The following is a 22,006-nucleotide window of genomic DNA, read 5'->3' on the forward strand; positions in this document are numbered from 1 at the left end:
TGTGGTCGATTGCATTATGTGGTGGGGTTGTTTGTTGTTCTGAATGCCAATTTGTATAATGGACACCAAAAGCTGATAATGGGCAGGGATTGAGGCTTGATTAAATTGCAGCGGTTGATGGCACAGCATCCCTCTGTGTGCACCCGCAGTGTTCCAGATCGTTCCACCTCTTGGGGGTGGCGTAGAGGGAAGTGGTTCGTTGAAGGCTGCGTTTTAATCACCCAGAGCAATTATGTAATAATATTTCATGTCTAGTCACAAGGGAATTCCTGTTGTGGCTGCTTTTCTGCTCCAGATGCCTTGTTTTGCTGCAATGCTGTTCTCTTGGCTCTCAACTTCCCACTTGATTTGGGTTGAGTCATCATCTTTTCCAAGTAACATGCCATCGTTTTACCTATTTGCCACTGGTTCGATCCTTCTCGTGCCAATTTGGCTGAGCCTCTAGCAAATTGTCCCCTCCAAAAAAAGCGGAGCTTAACGAAGGAGAGCCAAATGGTCCAGGCACAGTGCTGCTGTGCAGTGAGCGCTGGGCAGTGCTGTCTTGGTGTGAGCTTGGATCGGTTCAGGCTGTGATGTGATGCTCTTTGCTCCTGCAAGAGGAGATGTCTGTGCCCTACCAGGCTTTCTTTCCCTTGCTCTTATGGTAGTTCTGGCACTTTTCTGGATACACCTTCAGCTGACTCAGCTTGCTAATCTGGTAGAAAACTTTCTCTTTAAATACATTTTTTTATTATCTTATTTTTCCTGGATTTTCTGCTGGGTTAATGAAGTGAAATGGCTCTGTGCAGTGAGACATGCCATAGACCGTGGTGTTGTCTCATAGGATTATTGCAAGTATCTGCAAGTAGCCAGAAATGGTACAACAAACAAATGTGTGCGATAATAGTGATGATAAATTTGGCACTACTTGTGGGGTGATATTTGTTGGGGCAGGGGATAGGTATGCATTTCAAGTGGACTTTCAGAGTGTAGTTGTTAATTAATTTGAAGAGATCGCTCTGACAAGGTCCATCTCAAAATAAGAGCTGTGCCACCCTTACCTCCTCCTATTTGTGTCTGGAAACTCACTCATTTCTGCGTATCCTTCAGTTGGCTGGTCTCTGCAAAGAGACTTCAGAAATGCTGATGCTTCTCTTTTTTCCTGCAACTGCCAGGAATTGTCTTGTCAGTGTTGGTTCCTGGCTGACTGGCTTCTACCTAGTCCCAAATCAATGAAAACCTCAAGTTATTGTACCCAGTGCGGTAGTTGGGTCAGAAGTGGCAGGATTGAAGCTAGTATATCGCCCATGCCCGTGCTTCCCTTGCACAGATTGAAGGGGGCGTAGGGACCTGCAAGGCAGATACTTGCAATGGGCAGAAAGACTGTTTTAAATTTCTTTCAGACGAGGCTTTGAAATGACTCTCTGTGCTCCTAACGGGTGCTGAAGGGGTCAACAAGTCCCTGTGGTCAGAGGTATCCAGAAATACTGGCAGACCAGTGCAAACTTTTACTACTATTTGGGAGAGATCCCAAACTCTTTTTTTCCCCCCCTTCCCTCTGCGAGTTAGCTGATAAAGAGTTAGTGGTTGCTGGTCTGAGTGCTCGCAGGCTTGAGAAATCTGCTTGTTAAAGAGGGAGCAGGGAGAGCTGGTGGCCTGTCCTGCTGGAGCTGCCCTGGGGCCTGCCTGTACACACTGAACGTGGTGATGGAGTTTCCTGGTTATCAGGGTGCTGGTGAACAACACCCTAAAACAACGGGGCGAGTTTCTGGCTGAGTGGCGTGAAGGAAGGGGATGGCTGCTTCGGGAACAGTACCTGCAGTTTCCTGGTGGTGAAGGTCTGTCCTCTGCCTGCCTGCAAACAGCAAATTACCTGATGTTTGAGATAACCACGTCTGATATCACCAGACTGCAAATACTTGTTTAGTGAGCCTAGATACTGGTTTTATTTATTGGGGGGGCTTATGAGGCAATTGGTCTAGAAAACAGAGACTGTGTTAAGACCAATACTGACATCAGAACTCAGGTAGTCTTAGGTTTTCTGTCTGGTATGGATTCTTTTTTCACTACAGAGAATGTACATAGAGTTAATATTTATTATCATCCTTAAGATAAAGTGTCTCAGATACAGGAATCTGATTTCAGCCTACCGTAAATAGTTTGTAGCATTGGTAGAACTAACAATGATCCTCCAGGAAGGTAATTCTGTATTGAAATGTCTTAAAGTCATTCTCAGCTTTCCAAGACTTGCTACTGAGCCTTTCATATTCCTCGTTTTCTGTGTCTATGTCAAACTGCTTTTTTGGGGTTTTTTATGGATGGACGTGATGTTTGAAATAGTTGGGGTTTTCTTTGTTTTTGTTTCCACTCCCTAATACATCCTGTATCTTGGTCATTTAGTTTAAATATATTGACCCTGCCCACGCTGTGGCAGAAGTTGCAGGCTATGGTGTATATTTACCAGCTGTTCAGGCAGTTTAAAACCAAATTTCTGAAGCTCACTAACAGTTTTACCTCTCTTACTCTGGCTACAAGACTGCGATTATAAAAGATGACCTCATGTTTTTTCTTAAAGTGTTTGTCAAAGAGGAGAAACTGGCACTTAGGAAGGCATCTAATTTGGAGCCAGTTCTGATGGTAATGTTGAGATGAGGATTACAGGCCAGCCAAACATGAAGGTGTTAATTTTTTAATGAAATAACATCTGGAACAGTATGAAACTTATGGTTTTCCTTAACTTAAAAAATTTTGGCCATACTAATGGTGCAAAGTCCTAAATTAAAGCTTTCCAAATGAATTCTAGAGAGCTGCTAAATTTAGAAAATGCTGAAAGGGATCCAGTGCGTTTGTGTACCTTGTCTTTTGTTTTCCCTGTCAGCCTATTTGTTTCTGCCTGGTTTCTCCTCTGTGCTACCTGGCATCCTTGCCTGGGACAGTTGCTCTCACTCACTCCCTTTCATACTTCTTCCTCCTCCTGCTCTTCTGCAGCACAGCCTGGCTGGTGCTGGGTTACCCACGAATTAACTGTAGAATTAATTAGGCTCAGATCTTACTGTAGAAGAAAGGAGTGGGGTTTGCTATAGACTATCTGTAGAAGATCAGAGAACCCTGTCAGAGGAAGATGCTGCAGCTTTGCAGCAGTGCTGAGTGGTCAACTCGTGCACTGAATTCCCTCAGAGCAGCTTCTCTTGGGCTCTGGTCGCCTCAACTCTGAAATGCATGCTTAGCTCTCATAATGTAATTTATTTTTATATTCTTTTCCAGTTGGCTTTTGACAGCAGGTGACCTTGTGTGCATTCCGAGTTCCCTTTTAAAATCAAAGGGGAAGGAAGGGACCTGAAGGAGGGAGAAAAGAGGTTCAAGCCCCTTCCAGAATGTGTCATCAGGGTGCGTTGCAGATATATCCAGGCAAAACCAGTGTCAGCATCTGATAACCGCTCAGTGCCATACCAGAGCTGTGCTGGCCCATGCCCAGTACGGGTGCTGGGGAGCCTGCCATGCCACCAGCCTGTAAAACCCGGCAGGCAGCAATGATTAACGTGTGCGTTGAGTAGCTCCCACCGATCTGGGCCACGTCATACCTGCTGGGAACGTGCAGTAGGTCTCTGCCTATTCCTGCGTGGTGGGGGATGGATCAGTGGCCGGCTGCAGCGTACGCCTGTGTTTGGTGCAACCGGGGCATTCGGGGCAGAAACTCCTGCCTGCCCTGCGAGCTGATGAGGGGAGGGCAAATGTGCTCAGGGGGTAATGGGCTGGGTGGGACTTGCTCCTGTGAAGACATTTTTTTTTTTCAGTTGTTGTTTTTTTTTTGTTTTTTTTTTTTTGAACTACTCCCTGGGAGGAAAATTCAATGTATAGTACAAGGCTTTGTTAGGATTTTTGTTTTGTCTTCTAATTTGGGAGAGCCCCCAATGCCAGTTGTTCTACTGAAACACAAGAACAAAAGACTAAATAAGTGAATATACCCTGATACTTGTTTCTGGGATGCCTATCTAGATCTACAAGTAGCAAAGCCAGGAGAATCAGGAATGCTACTTGTGAGATGCAGGGAAGCCATACGTTCACCTTGTCCAGCAGCATGTGATTTATAGTTACCCTTGCACGCTGTTTTCAGAGCAGGGTGGTCTGGTTCCCTGGAAAAAGTTTTTCGGCTCCAGACAGTTATGGAGGAATTCATTTTGACTCAAGTACTGTCTCCCTCTTACTCTGCAGCGCTCTGGAGCTGCCCGGTCTCCTCCTGGCCTCCAGACCAAAGTCCACGAACAAGTAGACAACATCACAATGTCCACCCTACAAATATTATGAAGGATAGGGAATGTAAATTAAACTGCAAGACCTTTTCCCCTGCTCTGTCTCCCAGGGCTGTGTAAAACATTCTCTGCTTGAACAATACAAGCTTGACAGACCAGTTTCACATTTTGATTTGTAAAACAAGTGAAATATTTTTCTCCTTTCTTCCTTCCCCTTAATATTTGTTTAAGTCTGAATTAATACCAGACCTTCTTTTCCACCCTTTTCCTCTTCTTTTTTTCTTGCCTGAGTTATAATAGCTGTAGCCCTCAAATGATGAGAGAGCAGGGTCATGGCAGCAATAATTGCATGTCAGAATTAAGGTATCTGATCTTTTTATCTAGGGTGACTTTCAGCAAGTATTTCTCACGAGGAATGGCTTCCTCTTGTCTCCTCCTTCCCCCTTCCCCATTTCAGAGTTTTATGCCATGCTTGACATTTTCACGTTTTTTCCCCCAATTTTTAAAAAGGCCCAATAAGAGAGTAAATTAGGTTTTGCCACGTCAGCCCTCTCAAGCCTGCGCACATGCAGTATGTTTTATGCACGCGTGGTTTTGACGGCCTGAAAAATACTAGTCCTCAAAGTGTTAACTTGTTTTCGATAATCAGATGATAGTGAATGTTAATATTTAACTGAAACGTTGGGGTTGTTTTACATATGGCTTCTATTTACAGTGCTTAGACCTGTTCTAAATACAAATGTGAAAACTAGTTCAACTTTTTAGTTTGGTTGCGAAGAAAGTCCCAGAAGCACGTACCTTGTTCAGAATAAAGGTGGTTGTCTGCTGAAAACTGAGGGATGGCACTCAAAACCCATTTTTCTGTGTGTGTCTTGGTCAGTCCTAGTGATGGACGTTGTTTTTTCTGGTCTTTTCATGCAGCTGGAGGGAGACAAACAGCTAAAGGTCTTAGAGCAAAGAATAGGCTTAAAATTAAAGTCAGTTTTGTGACAGTGGCTCCTAATGATGTTGGAATATGTGTAGAAAAGTTATTTAATTGCAGCACAGAGATGTAAAAGAAAGATGGAAATATCCTGATCCTGCTCTCTGGAAAATTATGAATATAGTGTTCATGAAAGTTGCAAGCAAGATTTTGTATCTCCCAACTCTTTGATGTTAGATGACATTATGGAGTTGGAAGAAGCAAAGGAGATCGCATCAGCTGAGAAACAAGTTTGTTGACTAATCTGGGGAGGGTGAAGGCTGGAGAAGATCAAAACGTTTCAGAATAAAGGGAACTCCTGCTACTGAAAATAAAAGTAGTAGTGATGGAGTAGTGGGTGGTATATGGATGCTACTAAAATTGATTTAATCATGTTGAGTATTCAGAAGACTGTCATATGATTAACAAATCATATTTTAATTGTTAGCGTATTAGTGGTGATTATTTACTTAGCAAACTTCCTTCTTCCCTCTCCCAGTGGGGAAAAGAAACAGATCTGTGATGAGAGCAAGGTTGGGAACAGAAGAGCTAATTGTTCCCGATTAAAGTGTGAAGTTGAAGGGTAGATGAAACTTTTCCAGTTTTGCGGTGTTTCAGGTGGCATCTCGTTATCTTGGGACTCTGCTGATGTGCTCCTTGGATAGCTCAGAAGGTCTTTTTTGCTTATGGCATAGACTAAGGAATAATTTAGTGCAGAGCATTCAATTTAAAGTCTTTTCCCGATTAGTTTGCTGGTTCTGAAACAAAGTTGATTTGTGTCCTTTTGCATATTTGAAGTTTTGCGCTTGTTTTGTGGTTGCGGTGTTGCTTGACCCATCTCGCCACGCTGGGGAGATGGTGCTTACAGGTGAGCCATGACTGAAGGGCGTTAGATACGACACAGGGCACGCAGATGTGTGCGGTGCAGCTCGGCTGGCAGCCTGGTGCTGCTTCAGTGGGTGCAGGCAGGAGATGCTACAGTAATGCATCTGCTGTCAGCATCGCCTTTCTACTGCTGGAGGGGGGGAATGGGGCCACGCAGATGCTGGGTGCGAGTGGGACAGCATCGCCCTGTGGGGTGTAGTGAGGCCAGCCTAGTTACCCTGAGGTGGTTAATATAGGAGGCAGGGTATCTCTGCCTCTCTGATGGCAAGCGGCTCGACACAGCCTGTGCCTTAGGTGTCCCATCTTCACGATGGAGTTGAAGTTTGCAAACCAGGAGGAAGTGCTATTTTATGTGTCGGTGTTCACGCAGTGGTGTGTGGCAGCGTGGCACCGAGCCTGTGTGCTTTATATTTAAGACTGAAATACCAGACATAAAAAATATGCACTTCAGAAATTAATGTGGAAATTTCACAGCTAAGTCATGCATATCAGAAAATGCAGCTTTGAAGGACGTATTTCAGCAACTTTAATGATGTTAAACTTCGGAAACCATTAAGGAAATTTGTGAAGTCCATGGTTGTGCAGTCCTGTACTGTTTTGCGGGGATAGAAACTGTTTTCATAGGTACATGAAACTGCTTTCATACAACGCTGCACGATCTAATTATATCTTTCTTGGAAGACTGAGCACGTGTCCTCTGGCTCACGCGCCCTCTCCTCTTTCTCTCTCCCCACTCCCCTCCCTCCCCATGTCCCTGAAATCTTTGGCTTTGTGGTAGTAGTCAACAGTAGTTTCTTTGCTTTATTTTTCAAATGGTACGTTGCCCAGGCAGTCAGTCAGTCATGTCTGTAGTTAAAGCAACCTGACAATTTCTGTGTACGTGACCTCGTGTTCACTGTTCATTTTCCTGGACTGCAGCTTTCCCTGCCAGGTGTCTGTCATGGCCAGAAATGGTTTAATGGTTCCTGAGAATGAAAAGTGCAGAAAATGTTGTTCCCACTGTAAGAAAATGAATTGGATAGGAAGCTGAACAAAACAAACCCTCGCACATATGGAGTTAGCAAGCTCCAGTGTACAGGAATAGGGACCCCAGATTTGTCAGGAACGGGAAGGAGGCAGATGTTGAGCAAAAAGTGATACTCTGGTACCACAGTATCTCTTTTGCTATCTGAGTAAAAGTTCTTGCAAACTTGGATGGTTATAAACCTCTCAAAATATCAGTGTGTACTTGCTCAGTAGAAAATTGTTTTAGAAGGATTTATCTTTAAGAGGTCCTAAACACTCAGGCACTGGTTGAAGATTTTCAGCAAAAGCATCCACTTATGATAAAGCTGAAGAAAGTTAGATGTACTCAGCACTTGGAGGTCTAGCATCATACAGGGAGGCAGTAGCTTAAAAGCCAGGTGTTAACTGTGTTGTGGGTTGAGGCATTCCAGTGTAGGTGGTGTAGGCTTCTTTGGCTGTTCAAAGAAAATAAACAACAAAATTTCTCAATAGGTGGTTTGTTGTTTTTCTTGTGTTTTTTTTCTTTTTTTTAATGACACTTCTGCTTTCCATGTAGGTCCAGTTGTGTCCGATAAAAGCGTAAGGAAAGATGTAGTTTGGAGACGTTTGGTTCTGAATGTGGCTGGTCAAAGAAAGAGGAAATAATTCATTTTTATAGCTTCTTCTCAAGTCTTCCAGGATTATTTGGTTTATTTTTTTTACTCTTCTTAATGTCCCCATTTTGAAATGTCACCTTCATACTTCCACCCAGCTGGTTGTACTTGTGGTCAAAAAATGCCAGGTGTTCTCAAGAACACTTTATTAACACTTAAAATACAGATCAGGGAGTGCTTTGCCCAGCTGCAAACTCAAAGGAGAGGCATCCTTACTTCGAACCTTGAAGGTTAAATAGTTTAAATGCTCTGTTGTTGCCGTGGCTGAGAGGGAGATAGAGACACCTGTGGCAGTAAAACCACCCCAACTTCAGGTGTTGCACTTGGGCTGGCACATCCCTCTGGGAGTCTTCTCCTGCTACCTCTTTATTGTGCTTTAACTGCACAGTTATTTTCTATAGGGTTGAGCATCACACCATTTGCTGGAACTTGCACACTTTCTTTAACATTAAAAGTGCAGCCAGAGTGTCATCTTTGGCCAGCGGTTGAGAAGCAGAGGGGAGAAGTGTTGTCCTGTAGCAGCCTGGAGGGAAGTTTTGGTACAGTGGTCTCCTGTGGCTGTAACTATGAGTACTACTCGGATAGTTTAGTACTGGGAAAAGGCATTAGTGGTAGGTATATTATGGTAGAGGTACTGACTTTTTTTGCATTTCTATTGGGTTTTTGGGTTTGGTGGGTTTTTTGCTGGGTTGGGTTTTTTAGTGCTTGGTCTGTTGACTTGGAGATTTTCCTCCAGGAAAAGGGACTGTTTTGCTTTTTGTTACATATATTGTATTTTTGAAAATTATTTTATTCTTGTTTTTAAAAACAACTTTGTGGGGATTTTTTTTGGTGGTTTGTCGTTTGTTTGTTTGTTTTTTTTCAAAAACACTGTAAGAGCATCTGAAGGCATCATAAATTTAAACTCTCACTAGACGAGGTATTTATATAGAAGATGGATTCTAGTGCTGTGCAGGGAAAATTGGCAGGGTTTGGTTATAAAAAGATGAAGCGGGAAGGAGAGGAACAAAGAAATACGAGACCCAACACACAGGAACTTCAGTGACAAATGCTAGATTCTTATTTTCATTTACTGGTCTTAAAATCACCATCTAATGTGCAGGCGATCTTGTGGCTTTTCCCCAGGAGGGGTTTGGGGCTGCCGTGGTAAGCTGTGGCATACGTGGTACGTAGAGGCTGGGGCTTCCAAAGTGGGACCTTTTCTCTAGGAGTCGAGAGGCCACGTATGGTGTGTGGGGCATGTTACGTGCCCCAGGACAGAGTCTGCGAAGGCTGGCACAGCAGCCAGGTGCTGCCTGGCTGGGGAAGGACCGAGGGTGCAGCTTCATGCCTGGCTTAGGGTCTTTTAAGGCAGTGGAGCTGGTGACCCTCTGGTCTCCTCGCACTGAAACCAATACAGAGAGTAGTCGGAGCAGAGCTGCGACCTACCTACAGACTGGGGAAGGGTCTGCTTGCTTTCAGCAGCGATCTGAGCATCGGTCATTGGAAATGGACTGCGAACCCACAGTGTGGGGAGAGGGTGTGCGTGTCCAGCTCCCCTCTCCTGGGCTCTTTGTGCCAGGCTCCAGGCAAACATTGGACCAGAGCATCTCTCCTCCTGTCTCTCTACCCTTTTTAGGACAGAAGGGTCTGCCTTGCGCTTTTCCGTGCAATCAGGGTGAAGGTAGAACAAACCAAATCCTTGGTAGGCATCTTATTATGACCTTTTGCAGTGGGTATTCACTGTGTTTAGACACCACAGACGGCATTATGGCCTCTGGATGACAAGTGCTTTCGAGGCAGGAGTCCTTCACTGAGGCAGCTTGTGTTTGTAGTAACAAACATGCAGCAGACTTTACATTTGTGACTTTTATAACTTAACTTCAATGCAAATACTGACTCGCTGCGTGAGCCCTGTCCAGATTTTCACCCCTTGTAAATGAGTTACAGGATGGTTACTTCTGGCGTGGGTTACCTTTTGCCAGATGTCTTCCCAAGCATCTCATGTTTCAAATAGTCCTCCATCTTGATGTGAAACATAGTGACTCACAGCATGGATGGTGACTCACTGATATCAATTAAACATTAGGATCCTGAAGGTGTGACTCCTTAAGCTTTGACAAAAAAAAAAATGCTGTCACAACATGAAAAAAACACTTGCAATATATTGCACGTCTGCATAGGTGGCAGATTCTCTACATTGCTGTACTGCTATGAAAAAAAGCTTTTGTTTTTTAAATGTTCCCTTTCCACCAGTGTATTTTATATACAGTTATTTTTGTTTCAGCATAACAATACAGTCCTGTTGGTTTAGCAAGTCACTTCATCAGATCTCTTGCATTAGGAGGATGGACGGAGGACAGAAAGACAGACAAAACCCAGGGATGCAAAGAGAAATCCCAGGGAGTACTGTAAATTTAGCAGCATCCTTCCTTCAGGCTGGGCGCTGTTAACTTCCGAGTGGGACACCAGGGAATTCAGCCAGAGCAGTTACAGGATTTAATGGTCTCCGTGCTTGTAACAGATTAATCTACCTTTTGTAAGAGGTGGTAGAGGATTACCATCTAGTTTCCAGCCAAAACAATCTCCCAGTGCAGATTTACTTGGAGTGCCACTTGAACTGTCATCAGTGCTGCCCAGCCCAGCGTTTTGTTCTGCAGGGACATGGAAACCTGTCACTCCTTTCTCTGTGGAGCAAATCAGAGTATCATGTTTGCGGGATGCAACTACTGGCACTTAACAGCAGGACCTGCCACGGCTCTGGGCATGGCCGTGCCACGTAAGCACATGTCGAATAAGCTCTGCTGAGCCTAGGTGTACGTAAGGGGAGAGGCAGCACTGGTCCTATATAATGGTCCTTGCTTTATTTCTAGCTCTTCAGAGCTGAGGCTGCAGTCCTCTGCCTTTGGCTTTTCCATGGAGAAGGGAAGGGGGAGCGCAGGTCTCTGGCAAAATTCCTGTGCTTTCCACATGACGAAGCCTCGCTGGTTTGCTCTGCTGCTGTGTTAAGATGGGTGGGGATGATATGCTAGCTATTAAATATGTATTTTGTCCTATTAATGTCATCTTTACCTAAGGCTGCTTTTGACTGCAGCATCTGTTTTTCTTTTGTGCCCTCTCCTTATTCTTCTGCCTCTTTGTGAGTTGGATGCCCTGGTGGCACCCACCACTGTCCTGCCAAATTTGTTTTGGGTAACTGCTTCATGGTGACCTCTCTCTGGTTTTGACAGCTGCCAGCAGAGAAACTGGGGTCTGCCTGAGCTCCTAGTATTGAGCGAGTAATTTGGGGTTGTGGCAGATTCTCTGGAAGTTTGTGCTAAAGCAACCGTTGAAATATTTCACCATTTCCCTATTTACGAGTTCGGAGTGTTTTGCAGAGTGAGGGATTTAGGGAAGGTCAGGGGCTGCCTGTGTCTGTCAGCACCCACGTTAGGCTGTCCTTGTGGGCTTGGGTGATCAGCTCTGATTTACACTGGCCTGCAGAGCGAGTGCTTAACTGAGGACAGGAAAGGGCCAGATGCAGGGTTTACAAGGAAATATGTGTTTTTATTTTCAGAACAGCTGGGGACTTGGGCAATAGCCTTAAAAACAAACAAGCAAACGATGACTTGCAGATAAGTTATCAAAAGGGGTGGGTGCATTTTAAGCAACACTGAAGGATGTGCTGACTGACTTTTCTTCTGCTTTTAAACTCTTACTCTGTGTACCAGTGTGCCAAAGTGGTTTGACATCTGTGGTCCTGGCCTGAAATTTCACAACAGCCCTTCGTGAGATTTTGGCTCTTCCAGCCATGAACCTTTACCTACGTGTAATCTGGTACTGCACATTCTCTGCCTGGGGCTTATGCAAGGGCTGGCTGTCTTTGACTAGCAATAGTGAAATGTGAAAATGAAAAGGCACCAGGATATCTGCTTTTTCTTTTTGCACTTGGATGACATAACTGTTCCTCTGACAGCAATAAAATTAAAAATTAACAACTTTTAGAGATTGCCTTTAAAAAAGTGTTCTTGTATAAATATGACTATTTTTAATAACCTTAATTTGTTCTCTACAAACAAAAATGATTTATAAGTCTTAAGCAGCATATACATGTTCTGGATTGTGAAAATAAACCCAGAGCATTTGAAAGCCTGCCTGGAGCTCAGATGTATCTCCCAAATTTTGTTTTGTTTGTAGCTTGTCTGGGCAGATATTTTTCTTTGCTAACTGGAGATTGGTTCTATATTTGCAAATATTAGGAACTGCATTTCCCCCACTTGCTAAATAGTTCTAAAAAGTCAACATCTTTGGAGAGCAATTCTCACTGCCTTGCTGAGCTGTTTGCTGCAAATAATTCATAGCTATTTGGTGGAAAAAATACTTGCTCATACTACTTGCTTTTGCTTCCTTAGTGCCTTCAGTCTGTAGGTTGGAGGATCAGACATGTATGTTCCAACTTCTACAAGTGCGTGCAGTGAGGAACTCAACAATACGTTTAACTAAAACAAAAAGCCCGAGCCTGAAACCTGGCATGGTTTTTTTGGCCACAAAAGTGCTATACTTCTTGGTGAGGTGGTGTGTTGTGGGGAGGACGTGTCCTGTGATGTTGAACCAGAGGGCTGAGTCGGAGCTAGCTGTATTTGTGGAAGGGCTGTATGTAATGGAAATGCTTAAAAGTGCAGCCCACCTAACTGAACTCTTTTGAGGGAAGCTTTCTTTTGGAGTTGCATCTGACTTTTAAAAATAAATGGCATACTTTTACTTTGCATTTTTGGCCATGAAACTTCAGGTACTGGTGTCAGGAGGGCTGCTGCTATTATTACATTACACACAAACAGCCATTCTGCAAAGTTTCAATTCTGGAGTACCTGACTCTCCAAAGTTAGCTGTACTTATTTTTAATGAAATTTGTATGGCTCCCATTACCATCAATATTTGAACACTTCACAAACAAATGTATCTTCCTACATTTATTCAAGGGTATAATAGTACTATCCACACTTTACACATAAGAGAGATTAAGTTACGTGTCTGAGGGCAATGATGATATTGGTCTAAAGCCAGGAATACAGCCCCATTCTCCTGAGCCTCAGTCTAATGCCTCAGAGGAAAATGTCTTGGTGTTTAGGGAAGCCCCACCAGAAGCCTTGTTGTTCCCATCTTTCTCACGGGAATGAGGCAGTACCCTAATGGCGGGGCACCTGAAATGGTCCTTTTTCTCTTCCTTTGGACAGAAAGGGTAATTTCAGTATCAGGGATAGCTTTAGTGTGGAGGTTCAGCCCCTGTCTGATCTTTGAGCTGTGAAATGTCGCTGCGGGGGGCTGCTGTCCCAAGGAGTCATGCGGCTGTGCTGGGATCTCCGGCTGCCCTGTTCGGCTCCGTGCCAGGACCTGTCCTGGTGAGTCGTGCCATTAGTTAGCCTTCGTCCCCTTCCACCACCTGGGGAATCGGGATGCTTTTCTGAAAGCAAAAGTGTCTTGGCGCTTTGTCCGTGGGAGCCTGGAGCTAACGGCCATCAGGGGTCTGTGGCAAAGCAGCTGCTTTTCCCCATGTTTCCAAGCGGCCCTGAGGAGGTCAGTTGGAGAACCTGCTCTTAAATTTTTGGGCTTGCTGCCGGAGGGCTTCACGGGGCTCTGGTAGTAGGTGTCTGGGGCTGCTATGGTGAGACGCTTCAGCTACACCAGTACCGCCAATGTCTGATGGAGATACGGCCCTTAGTCTAAACTCGTGTGGCCTGGAGAGGGGGACACCTAAGTGTTGGATATTGTCACTTCATAATTAAGGGTCTGATAAAACTCACTGAAGTAAATGAGTCGTTAATTTGCTTATTGGGGTCTGGAGTATGACTTGAGGGGGAAAGCTTTCCTCTGCCATTTCCATGCACTCATGCTAGGACTGAAATTTGGAAGAAGCTCTATGCCAACATTAGTATGTTTAAACACATCTGAGAAACTAATTTATTTCAGTTTATTTCTTTTTTTTTTTTTTTTTTTTTTTCTTCCAGTGGGATCTTGTTTGTGATTCTGCCTGGAAAGTCCACATTGCTAAATTCTCCCTACTGGTAGGATTAATCTTCGGCCACTTAATAACAGGATGTATAGCTGACTGGTAAGTGAAAAATCTTTTAATGCAACGTAACTAGAAATAAATAACAATATTAAATATTGTTTCGATTGTCTTCTACTTTATATTCATGAAGAACCTTTGCATAATGGTTTTGCAGGTTCTGAAAGAAGCATGATGAATAAACAGTTTAAAACTGTGTGTTAATTGCTTGAACTGAGTAATTTATATCAAGGTAAATAACATAAACTATTTGATAGTTGGCTTAGTTATTTCCTGCTAACACAATTGATTATAGCTGTAACACTAGTACAGAATTAAGTCTTTTCTAATTATATAAGTGAAGCCTTCAGTTTAGGGTTTTCTTTATTTAACCAAGAGATAGGGCTAAAAGGAATTGGAAGCGGCATTGATTTGTCTGAATACAAGACTAATGTAATGTCAACCTTGTGCTTACACAGTGTCTTTCCATGAGTAGAAGGCTGTTTTTTGCTAACCTTTCCATTGTTCTATTTTTAAAGTTCTTGTTAAGCAAACATTTCGATGTAGTGTTAAAGAATTGCTGACTGATGTGCTGTTAATATTGGGGTATTGAGTTTAAAAGCATAGAGTGCAATTTGTTAAATTGCAGTAGTGAAAACATTATTGGATACCCCAGTTATGCTGAGATTTCAGCTTTTATTTAAAGAAAGGGTCTTGTAGTGTGAAGGGGGGGAGGGGGAAATTAAAGGCATGACTCAAGTGATTTCAGTGGAAACTTGCAGCATCTGAAACAATAGCTCTGTGATGCTGTCCCAGTCATTTCAGTGGCTTCCAGCACAGTTGCCAATGTTGGTGCTTTAAATGGCCCCAAGTTAACTCTTTTGCCATTCATTAAAACAGGAAAGGAAGAAGAAGAGTTGCCTATTAGGGAAATCTTACAAAGCCTCAGCAACTCACCAGTCAGTTGGGAGAGAAGAGGCCCCCTGTAGCTGTGCAGTAATTTGGCTCAAGCATTCATAGCAAAATTGCATCTTAATTCTTGAATAGTCACTAAAAGTTTTTAGGCAAGTGAGGAATCATGTGAAGCAGGGAACATGTATGATAAAATACAGTTGGCTTTGATTAAAATACCAAAGTAAAACAGAGCTCTAACAATATGTAGAAAGTATAGTGGGGAAATGAATGAAGGATCTTGCTCGGCTTTCCTAAAAAGGAATCAGTGTGGAGAAAACAGACTTATTCCCAAGTTAGGAAAATGCTGCTGTAATTGACAAATAAGTCACAAATAAGTGAACAACTTGTTGCCTAAGGCACTGGCTTTGAGAGAGAATTGCAGTAAGCAGATTTAATAGCTCTCTGCCACCAAAGGAGCATCCTGTTCTTCCATCCATTGCTGTCCCCAGCGTGTACTTTGTGCTGCCACATGTGCTTGTTGGACCCCTCTGCAAGCTGCTTAGCTGAGCTAATGCAGCATAAAATTACCCTGATATAAAAATGAGGTATTTTTTCCTCTTTTTTGTCTAGTCAGTTTAGGAGAGCTTAAGGAGAATCTGGTTTCCAGCTGTGGTGCAACGGAGCAAAAGGGTAACTTGGTGGCTGGAGGAAACAGGGGACCCCCTTGCCCTTCCCTGGGTGACCAGAAAGGACGTAGTTTGCTGCCACCAAAGCTGGTCCTCATGCTCCAATTTGGTCCCCATCCTTGCCATCTGATGTAACGGACCCAGCAGGGGACCTGCACTGGATAGTCTTTGTCATTTAGCAGTAGCATTTGGGGCTGGTGAAAGATGACCTAAATGGGATTTACTTTGCTATTTAATCACAACTTGAGTTTCCACTAAGGCAGGGGGTTGTGTGGAGAGATGGATACAAAGGGGATTGTACCTGTAAAAAGGGAAAAAGAAGAAAAATAGGATGTCGGTCCCAAGCAAGAGGAGGGGAGACCAAACAGTACAAACTTTCAAAATCTGTTTTCATATATATCACTCTTCAGTTTAGATAATTGAAAGATACTTTGGGGGTTTTTGTACCATTAGGATTTGGGGCTTTGGTTTTCCTTTTTGAAAGGCGGCTTTTAAAGTTGTATGTGGCAAAGGCGTAGAGTGTATTAAGGTTGTTTGCTGAGTAAACTGAGCAGTCTGTGTTCAAAATACAGTAGGTGTGCACGCTGGGATAGCTCTGTGTGGAAAATCTATAGGAAGAAGGTCTGTAAACATCTTTGGCAGTATGAAGACCAACTGTGTCCAACACCTGAATAAGTCACTTGTTCAACAGGCAGAGTGCTGCTGGCAGTTTAGCCTGCTCTGGACAGAGGCTATTGAGGTCTCTGTGGAAGGCTTCCTTCTGGAGCAGATGGGCTTGGTGTTCATGTAGCATCAAGACAGTAGGTCTCTGCCTCTCATTGCCCAGTACTGCCCCTGCTCTGCGCCTGCTCTGGTGCTTTTTGGAGCCTTTGTGCTGATTCAAATCCCCAAACTGAGAAAAAAACCTGCAAAGAACAGCATGGGAAGAGCAATTCGATTGACTGCAAGAGCAAAGCTTAGTCTTCTAATGGTGGCAAGGTACGTGTATAGGAGCATGGGAAGAGCAGGTCTTGTCCTCAGACCATTCACACTTCCCCTGTGGTGCAACTCTGACGACATTAGGAATATCTTTTTGATGCATCTGCGTATCACACTGTGTGGATTGCAGACTCTTCAAAAGCCTGGGGTTGCTTGTATCCCCAGTTATTTACCTGTGCAGGCAGCATTTAGCATTTGATCTGGATAATAGTATGCAGTGTAGGCTGAGACTTTTGTGGCACAGAAAGCTCCCTCTGGAATAGTTTGGATGGCAGCAGATAGCATCCTGGGGCTGTTTTACCAGGGAGATTGTGTATGGTTTAATTTCTCACAAGCTTTTCCATGTACTGTTAGTCAGATAATTCTGTCTACATAGAGCATAAAAAAAGCCTTTTATAAGACACCATCCTGTCAAAACACTGCTGGATCACCAAATATATGGCTGATAGCTGCCCTGGAGCTTTGATTTTTGAGGAATGTGCTGCATGCCTTGATGCAGAAGGAGACTAGTTTTGTGTCTGGGAGGAGGTGCTGGTGATGCCTCTCACCAGAGGGCTTATCTGGCCTCAGTTGGCTTTCACAGGCCCAGGAGGGTCTTGAATTTCCTGATTCTTCATTAGCAGCAATCATTCATTTGCATAACTTGTACAATGGCAGAAGAAATTCTATGTCCTAATGATGGATAACCTCAAGTACAGAGGGTGGGAGGAGGGGAAGAAGAGAACTGAAGTATGTTAAGCATGAGGTCTTTTTTAATCAACATCAGGGAATGGCAGGTCAGGCTTGTGATGAGAATTAAGTTCCTAATTCTGAGTGTTTGCATAATGCCTTTCATCTACAAAACACTTCCACAAATACTAATTAGTATGAATTACAGCTTGGCAATTACGAAAATAGGGCTGCAAAAGTCTGCGCAGATCGCTGATAACACAAAGTTCATAGGGGGTTTTTTTTTTCTGTATTCAGGGTTTTGTATGAGACACTTCCCCTTCCTGCCCAAGTGCTTTGTGTTCCGTAAACACAAAATCTGAAGTACACATGGCAGTAGCTGCCCCAGTGTCCAGCATGTTCCCAGTGCATTGCGTATCACCGAGGCAGTAATGTTTTGTTCCCACCCTCAGCACAACAGCAGCTCATCTTCTGGTGGGCTGGGTTTGTATGCTGATTGAGAGCAGTCTGCTTTGACCTTGCTGTCTTCAGTTTGCACATTGGTACATTCTGTTTTAAAAACATTGAATGGTTAATGCCAACAAGTTAAATTTTTGAGGTGCCCCTGTGGTGGGTTGACCCTGACTCAGCACCAGGTGCCCACCAAAGCTGTTCTATCACTCCCCCTCCTCAGCTGGACAGGGGAGAGAAAATATAACAAAGAGCTTGTGGGTTGAGATAAGGAGAGGAGAGATCACTCACCAATTACCGTCACGGGCAAAACAGACTCAGTTTGGGGAAAATTAACTCAATTTATTACCAATCAACCAGAGTAGGGTAATGAGAAATAAAACCAAATCTCAAAACACCTTCCCTCCACCCCTCCCTTCTTCCCAGGCACAACTTCACTCCCGGATTCTCTACCTACCCCCCTGCCAGCGGCGCAGGGGGATGAGGAATGGGGTTTACGGTCAGTTCATCACACATTATTTCTGTTGCTTCATCCTCCTCAGGGGCAGGACTCCTCACACTCTTCCCCTGCTCCAGCGTGGGGTCCCTCCCACGGGAGACAGTCCTCCACGAACTTCTCCAATGTAGGTCCTTCCCACAGGCTGCAGTTCTTCACGAACTGCTCCAGCCTGGGTCCCTTCCACGGTGTGCAGTCCTTCAGGAGCACACTGCTCCAGCGTGGGTCCCCCACGGGGTCACAAGTCCTGCCAGAAAACCTGCTCCGTGGGCTCCTCTCTCCACAGATCCGCAGGTCCTGCCAGGAGCCTGCTCCAGCACGGGCTTCCCATGGGGTCACAGCCTCCTTCAGGAACCCACCTGCTCCAGCGTGGGGTCCTTCCCAGGCTGCAGGTGGATATCTGCTCCACCGTGGACCTCCGTGGGCTGCAGGGGGACAGCCTGCCTCACCATGGTCTTCCCCACGGGCTGCAGGGGAATCTCTGCTCCAGCACCTGGAGCATCTCCTCCTCCTCCTTCTTCACTGACCGTGGTGTCTGTAGACTTGTTTCTCTCACATGTTCTCAATCCTCTCTCCAGCTGCTGTTTCTGTCTGTCCCAGCAACTTTTTTTCCTTCTTAAAAATGTTATCACAGAGGCGTTACCACCATCGCTGATGGGCTCGGCCTCGGCCGGGGGCGGGTCCATCTTAGAGCCGGCTGGTATTGGCTCTGTCAGACAGAGGGGAAGCTTCCAGCAGCTTCTTGCAGAAGCCACCCCTGTAACCCCCCCTACCAAGCTACCAAAACCTTGCCACACAAAGCCAATACACCAACACATGATGCTACAGCTGAAAAAAAAGTCAACCTGTCCTCATGCAAGGAGCCATGACATTGCCTTCTTAGGTGTGACTTTGAAAAAGCATGAATGATGACACATACCGGTGCAATCTTCCAGTTGCCCAAAATACAAAAAATTATAACAATGTCTCCTTTTCAGCCCTTCACTCCTTATTTTATTGATCTTGTTCCATTTTAAGTAAAGCAAAATCCAAAGCTGTAATTGTAAATGCTTATATATAATATACTTTATAGCTGCTGGTAACGATCTGCTGAAATAATTGAGTAGAAACACTTCAGCATGTGAAACTGGACTAGTTGTGAGATTTAAATGCTCTTTATTGTGCTGACATTCAACCTGATGGCTGGCTTGCAGCTGACAGACTGCTTTGAATGGGTCTGTGAAAGCTGCCTACAAAAAGCAAGTTCATATATTCTTTGTGGAAATGGCATATGGAGCTGACTAAAAGGGATCCTCAGTTCCACTGGAAAACTTGTGGGAGTTGACAAGTTGAAAAATTTTGGAAATCTCCACATAATGATCCAATTCTTGCTTAAAAATAGCGGTGTGCTCTGGTGCTTCATATTCTCCTTGCACAGGAAGAGGTGGGGAAAGGGGAATTATAAACACTAAGCATATGAGTAAGAGATGTAAAAATCTCATGTTCCTTTGACATGAAAAAGCCAAACTCTGCAGCAAGTGCCCCCACATTTGGTGGCAGTGTAACTCTTCTTCCTTGTCAGTGCTGCACCAACATGTGCAACTACAGGTTGCAGCTGTAAAGCCTGCCTGCAAAGGAGGACTGCAAATTCTCATGCCCCTGTTGCCAGTGATAATTTTTGGAGTGGTTTCTTCCTCACCTTCCAATTGGGCTAGTTTTGCACATCTCTGCAGCTGCTGTGGGGATACAAGGTGGAGGGACTTGGAGCTCACGGTTTTCCTGTGAGCATTACTATCGGCTCTCTAAGACTCAGTGAAGTGACACAAGCCCTGTTTGGTGCTTGGTCTGTGTTTGTTAGGCTTGCCCTCAAGAATGAGGCCAAAAAAAGTAGTTTTTAGAGCCAGCTCCTCTTGCAGGCTGAAGAGCGCATGTCTGTTGGGAAAAGACCTCCACAGTAAGCTCTGTGGCTGTAGACTATAGAGAAATAATAATATACCATGCCATATAACATATAATACCGTACATTCTCCCGTGCTTCTACAGAAAACTCAGAGAAGTTGCTTTTGACCTCCATTGGACTTGTTTATGACCTTACAGTAGTTCCTAGATGTTTTCTTGTTCATCTTTGGTGTTTTGGAAATGATGGTTAAATCAAGCCATAATACAATGTGCTGTTTCTGCTTAATCCTGTCTGAAATGAATTTGTCAATGTAAAGCTGGCTGAGGAATCTGGGTTTCAGTAAGCAGAAAAAAATGAGATTGGAACAAGCATTAAAAATGGGTGGCAATATTTGGAAGGGATTGCATGACTTGTTCCCCTCTTTGCCACTTATAACGATCTAGCGTTATGTCCATCCTGGCTTTTAACACTGTTTCTCCATACTTCCTTATTTTTAGGGTTGGTCGACGGCCTGTACTGCTCTTCTCTGTCATATTCATTTTGATATTTGGACTGACTGTGGCACTCTCAGTGAACGTGACCATGTTCAGCACACTCAGGTTTTTTGAGGGGTTTTGCCTGGCTGGAATAGTCCTCTCCCTGTACGCACTGCGTGAGTATGCCTTCATCACCCATCTAAATGTGTCTTATATTGAGTACATGGTTCGCTGTTCTCTGGCTTCCTGCTTTCATCCAACCAGATCCAACCAGAATTGTATGGACTGAAAAAGCTTTAGCCTGAGTTTTAGTAAGGAGGTAGGGATTTTGCAGCTGTCTCTTTAGGTTGCACCAGAGCAGTCTGTGAAGCCGTTTGAGAGCTTGTTTTAAGAGTTACAAGGTGGTTTGGGTTTGCTTATTGTTATTTAAACCTAGAAGTCATCTGTGTTGTAGCCATAATGTGTAATGGGAGTGGATTTCACCTTGCACTATTGAGCTCAGTAGGAGACTCCCCACTTTTGCTGTGTCTGTAGCAGTATGTATTCTGGCACTTTTTCAGAAATTCCTCTGTTACTTGCAGCAAGAGATCCTGTGTCCCTGCCTCAGGATTGTAAAGTACAGAAAAGATATGTGAGAAGAAGAGCCCGAAGTCCTTTCATCAATATTTTGTTGTTGTTTTGTCTGTTTCGTGGTGGGGGAAGATAACTGAGAGAAACTTGAGGGAAAGCTTGTAAGAAATATCTGCATGCTCATACTGGGGTGACTGGTAAACTTGCAAAACACTTGAAAACCCCTTTCAGAGGTCTTGCTTTCAGAGAGTACATGTGTGATGTCACCAGCCTAATCTGTGTCCATTGGATATGCTCCAGAGAGCTCTGTCTGCTTCTGCTTCCTTGGCTGTTTGTAATTAACAGGTAGTACCGCACCAACTGAGGAAAACACGAAATTTCTCCCTCTTTATTATGGCTCTGGAAAAGTATTATCTAACTATATCCTGGAAGTTGCTGTACAGAAATTTATAAATTTTTATTTACTTCTTATTGTAGATGGTGTCTAACCCATCAAGATTTAGCACAATATCCTTACTCTGCATGGAGTGTTTTGTAGCATTAAGTTCCACAGTTTTTGTTTTGTTTTCAGTCTGCACCAAGGGGAAAGAAGCCTGACTAGAGTATACAAGAGTTGCACTTCTTTGTTATAGCTGATGTGGTACCCAAGATAGTTTTGTTTTTGTTTTTTCTTCTCTTGCCTTTGGTTATGTAATCTCTAGTGAGAACTTTTCACCAAAAACCAAAACTACCACTGAAGACATCACACTTTTATTGGGAAGTGTTTTAAGGTGTGTGGTTCCTGTGGGAGGGGGCTTCAGCCATTACCAGTATGACATTCAGCTGGAAATTAGGCTTGTTGGGATTTTTCACAGCCCAGTGCAGCATGTTATTTTTTCTTGGTTGGTGGTTTGGGTCTTTTTTTTAAGACAGTCATTGCAACTGAAGATTTTCATGGGGAAATGCCATCTAAGTAAAAGTTCCATTATGGACATTTTGAGACCAGAGCGAGAGAGTGCATGTGTCACCTTAGATGAGACAATAGCTTGCCAGCCAAGGCTTTTATTCAGCAATGGGAGATCCTGGTTAGTTCATGCTCTGCTTGATCCAGAGCAAGGATTTGAGTCTGATTTTCACCCCCCCACCCCCCTCCCCAATTCAAGTGTTTGCTATAACCACTGCTGTCTGGATA

General features: G+C 44.0%; 1 protein-coding gene across 3 annotated transcripts in view; it reads left to right on the forward strand.

Annotated features, from left to right (window-relative positions):
* SLC22A23 (solute carrier family 22 member 23) overlaps positions 1-22,006 on the forward strand; it is a 119,839-nt gene that overhangs the window by 4,966 nt on the left and 92,867 nt on the right. For all 3 annotated transcript variants that reach the window (XM_052780096.1, XM_052780107.1, XM_052780116.1), the window contains exons 2-3: positions 13,697-13,800; positions 20,287-20,441. In XM_052780096.1, coding sequence (XP_052636056.1) covers positions 13,697-13,800; positions 20,287-20,441 — 259 coding nt within the window. The remainder of the gene's footprint in view (positions 1-13,696; positions 13,801-20,286; positions 20,442-22,006) is intronic.

The sequence above is a fragment of the Harpia harpyja genome, chromosome 1 (assembly GCF_026419915.1).
Source record: "Harpia harpyja isolate bHarHar1 chromosome 1, bHarHar1 primary haplotype, whole genome shotgun sequence".
Taxonomy (NCBI): Eukaryota; Metazoa; Chordata; class Aves; order Accipitriformes; family Accipitridae; genus Harpia; species Harpia harpyja.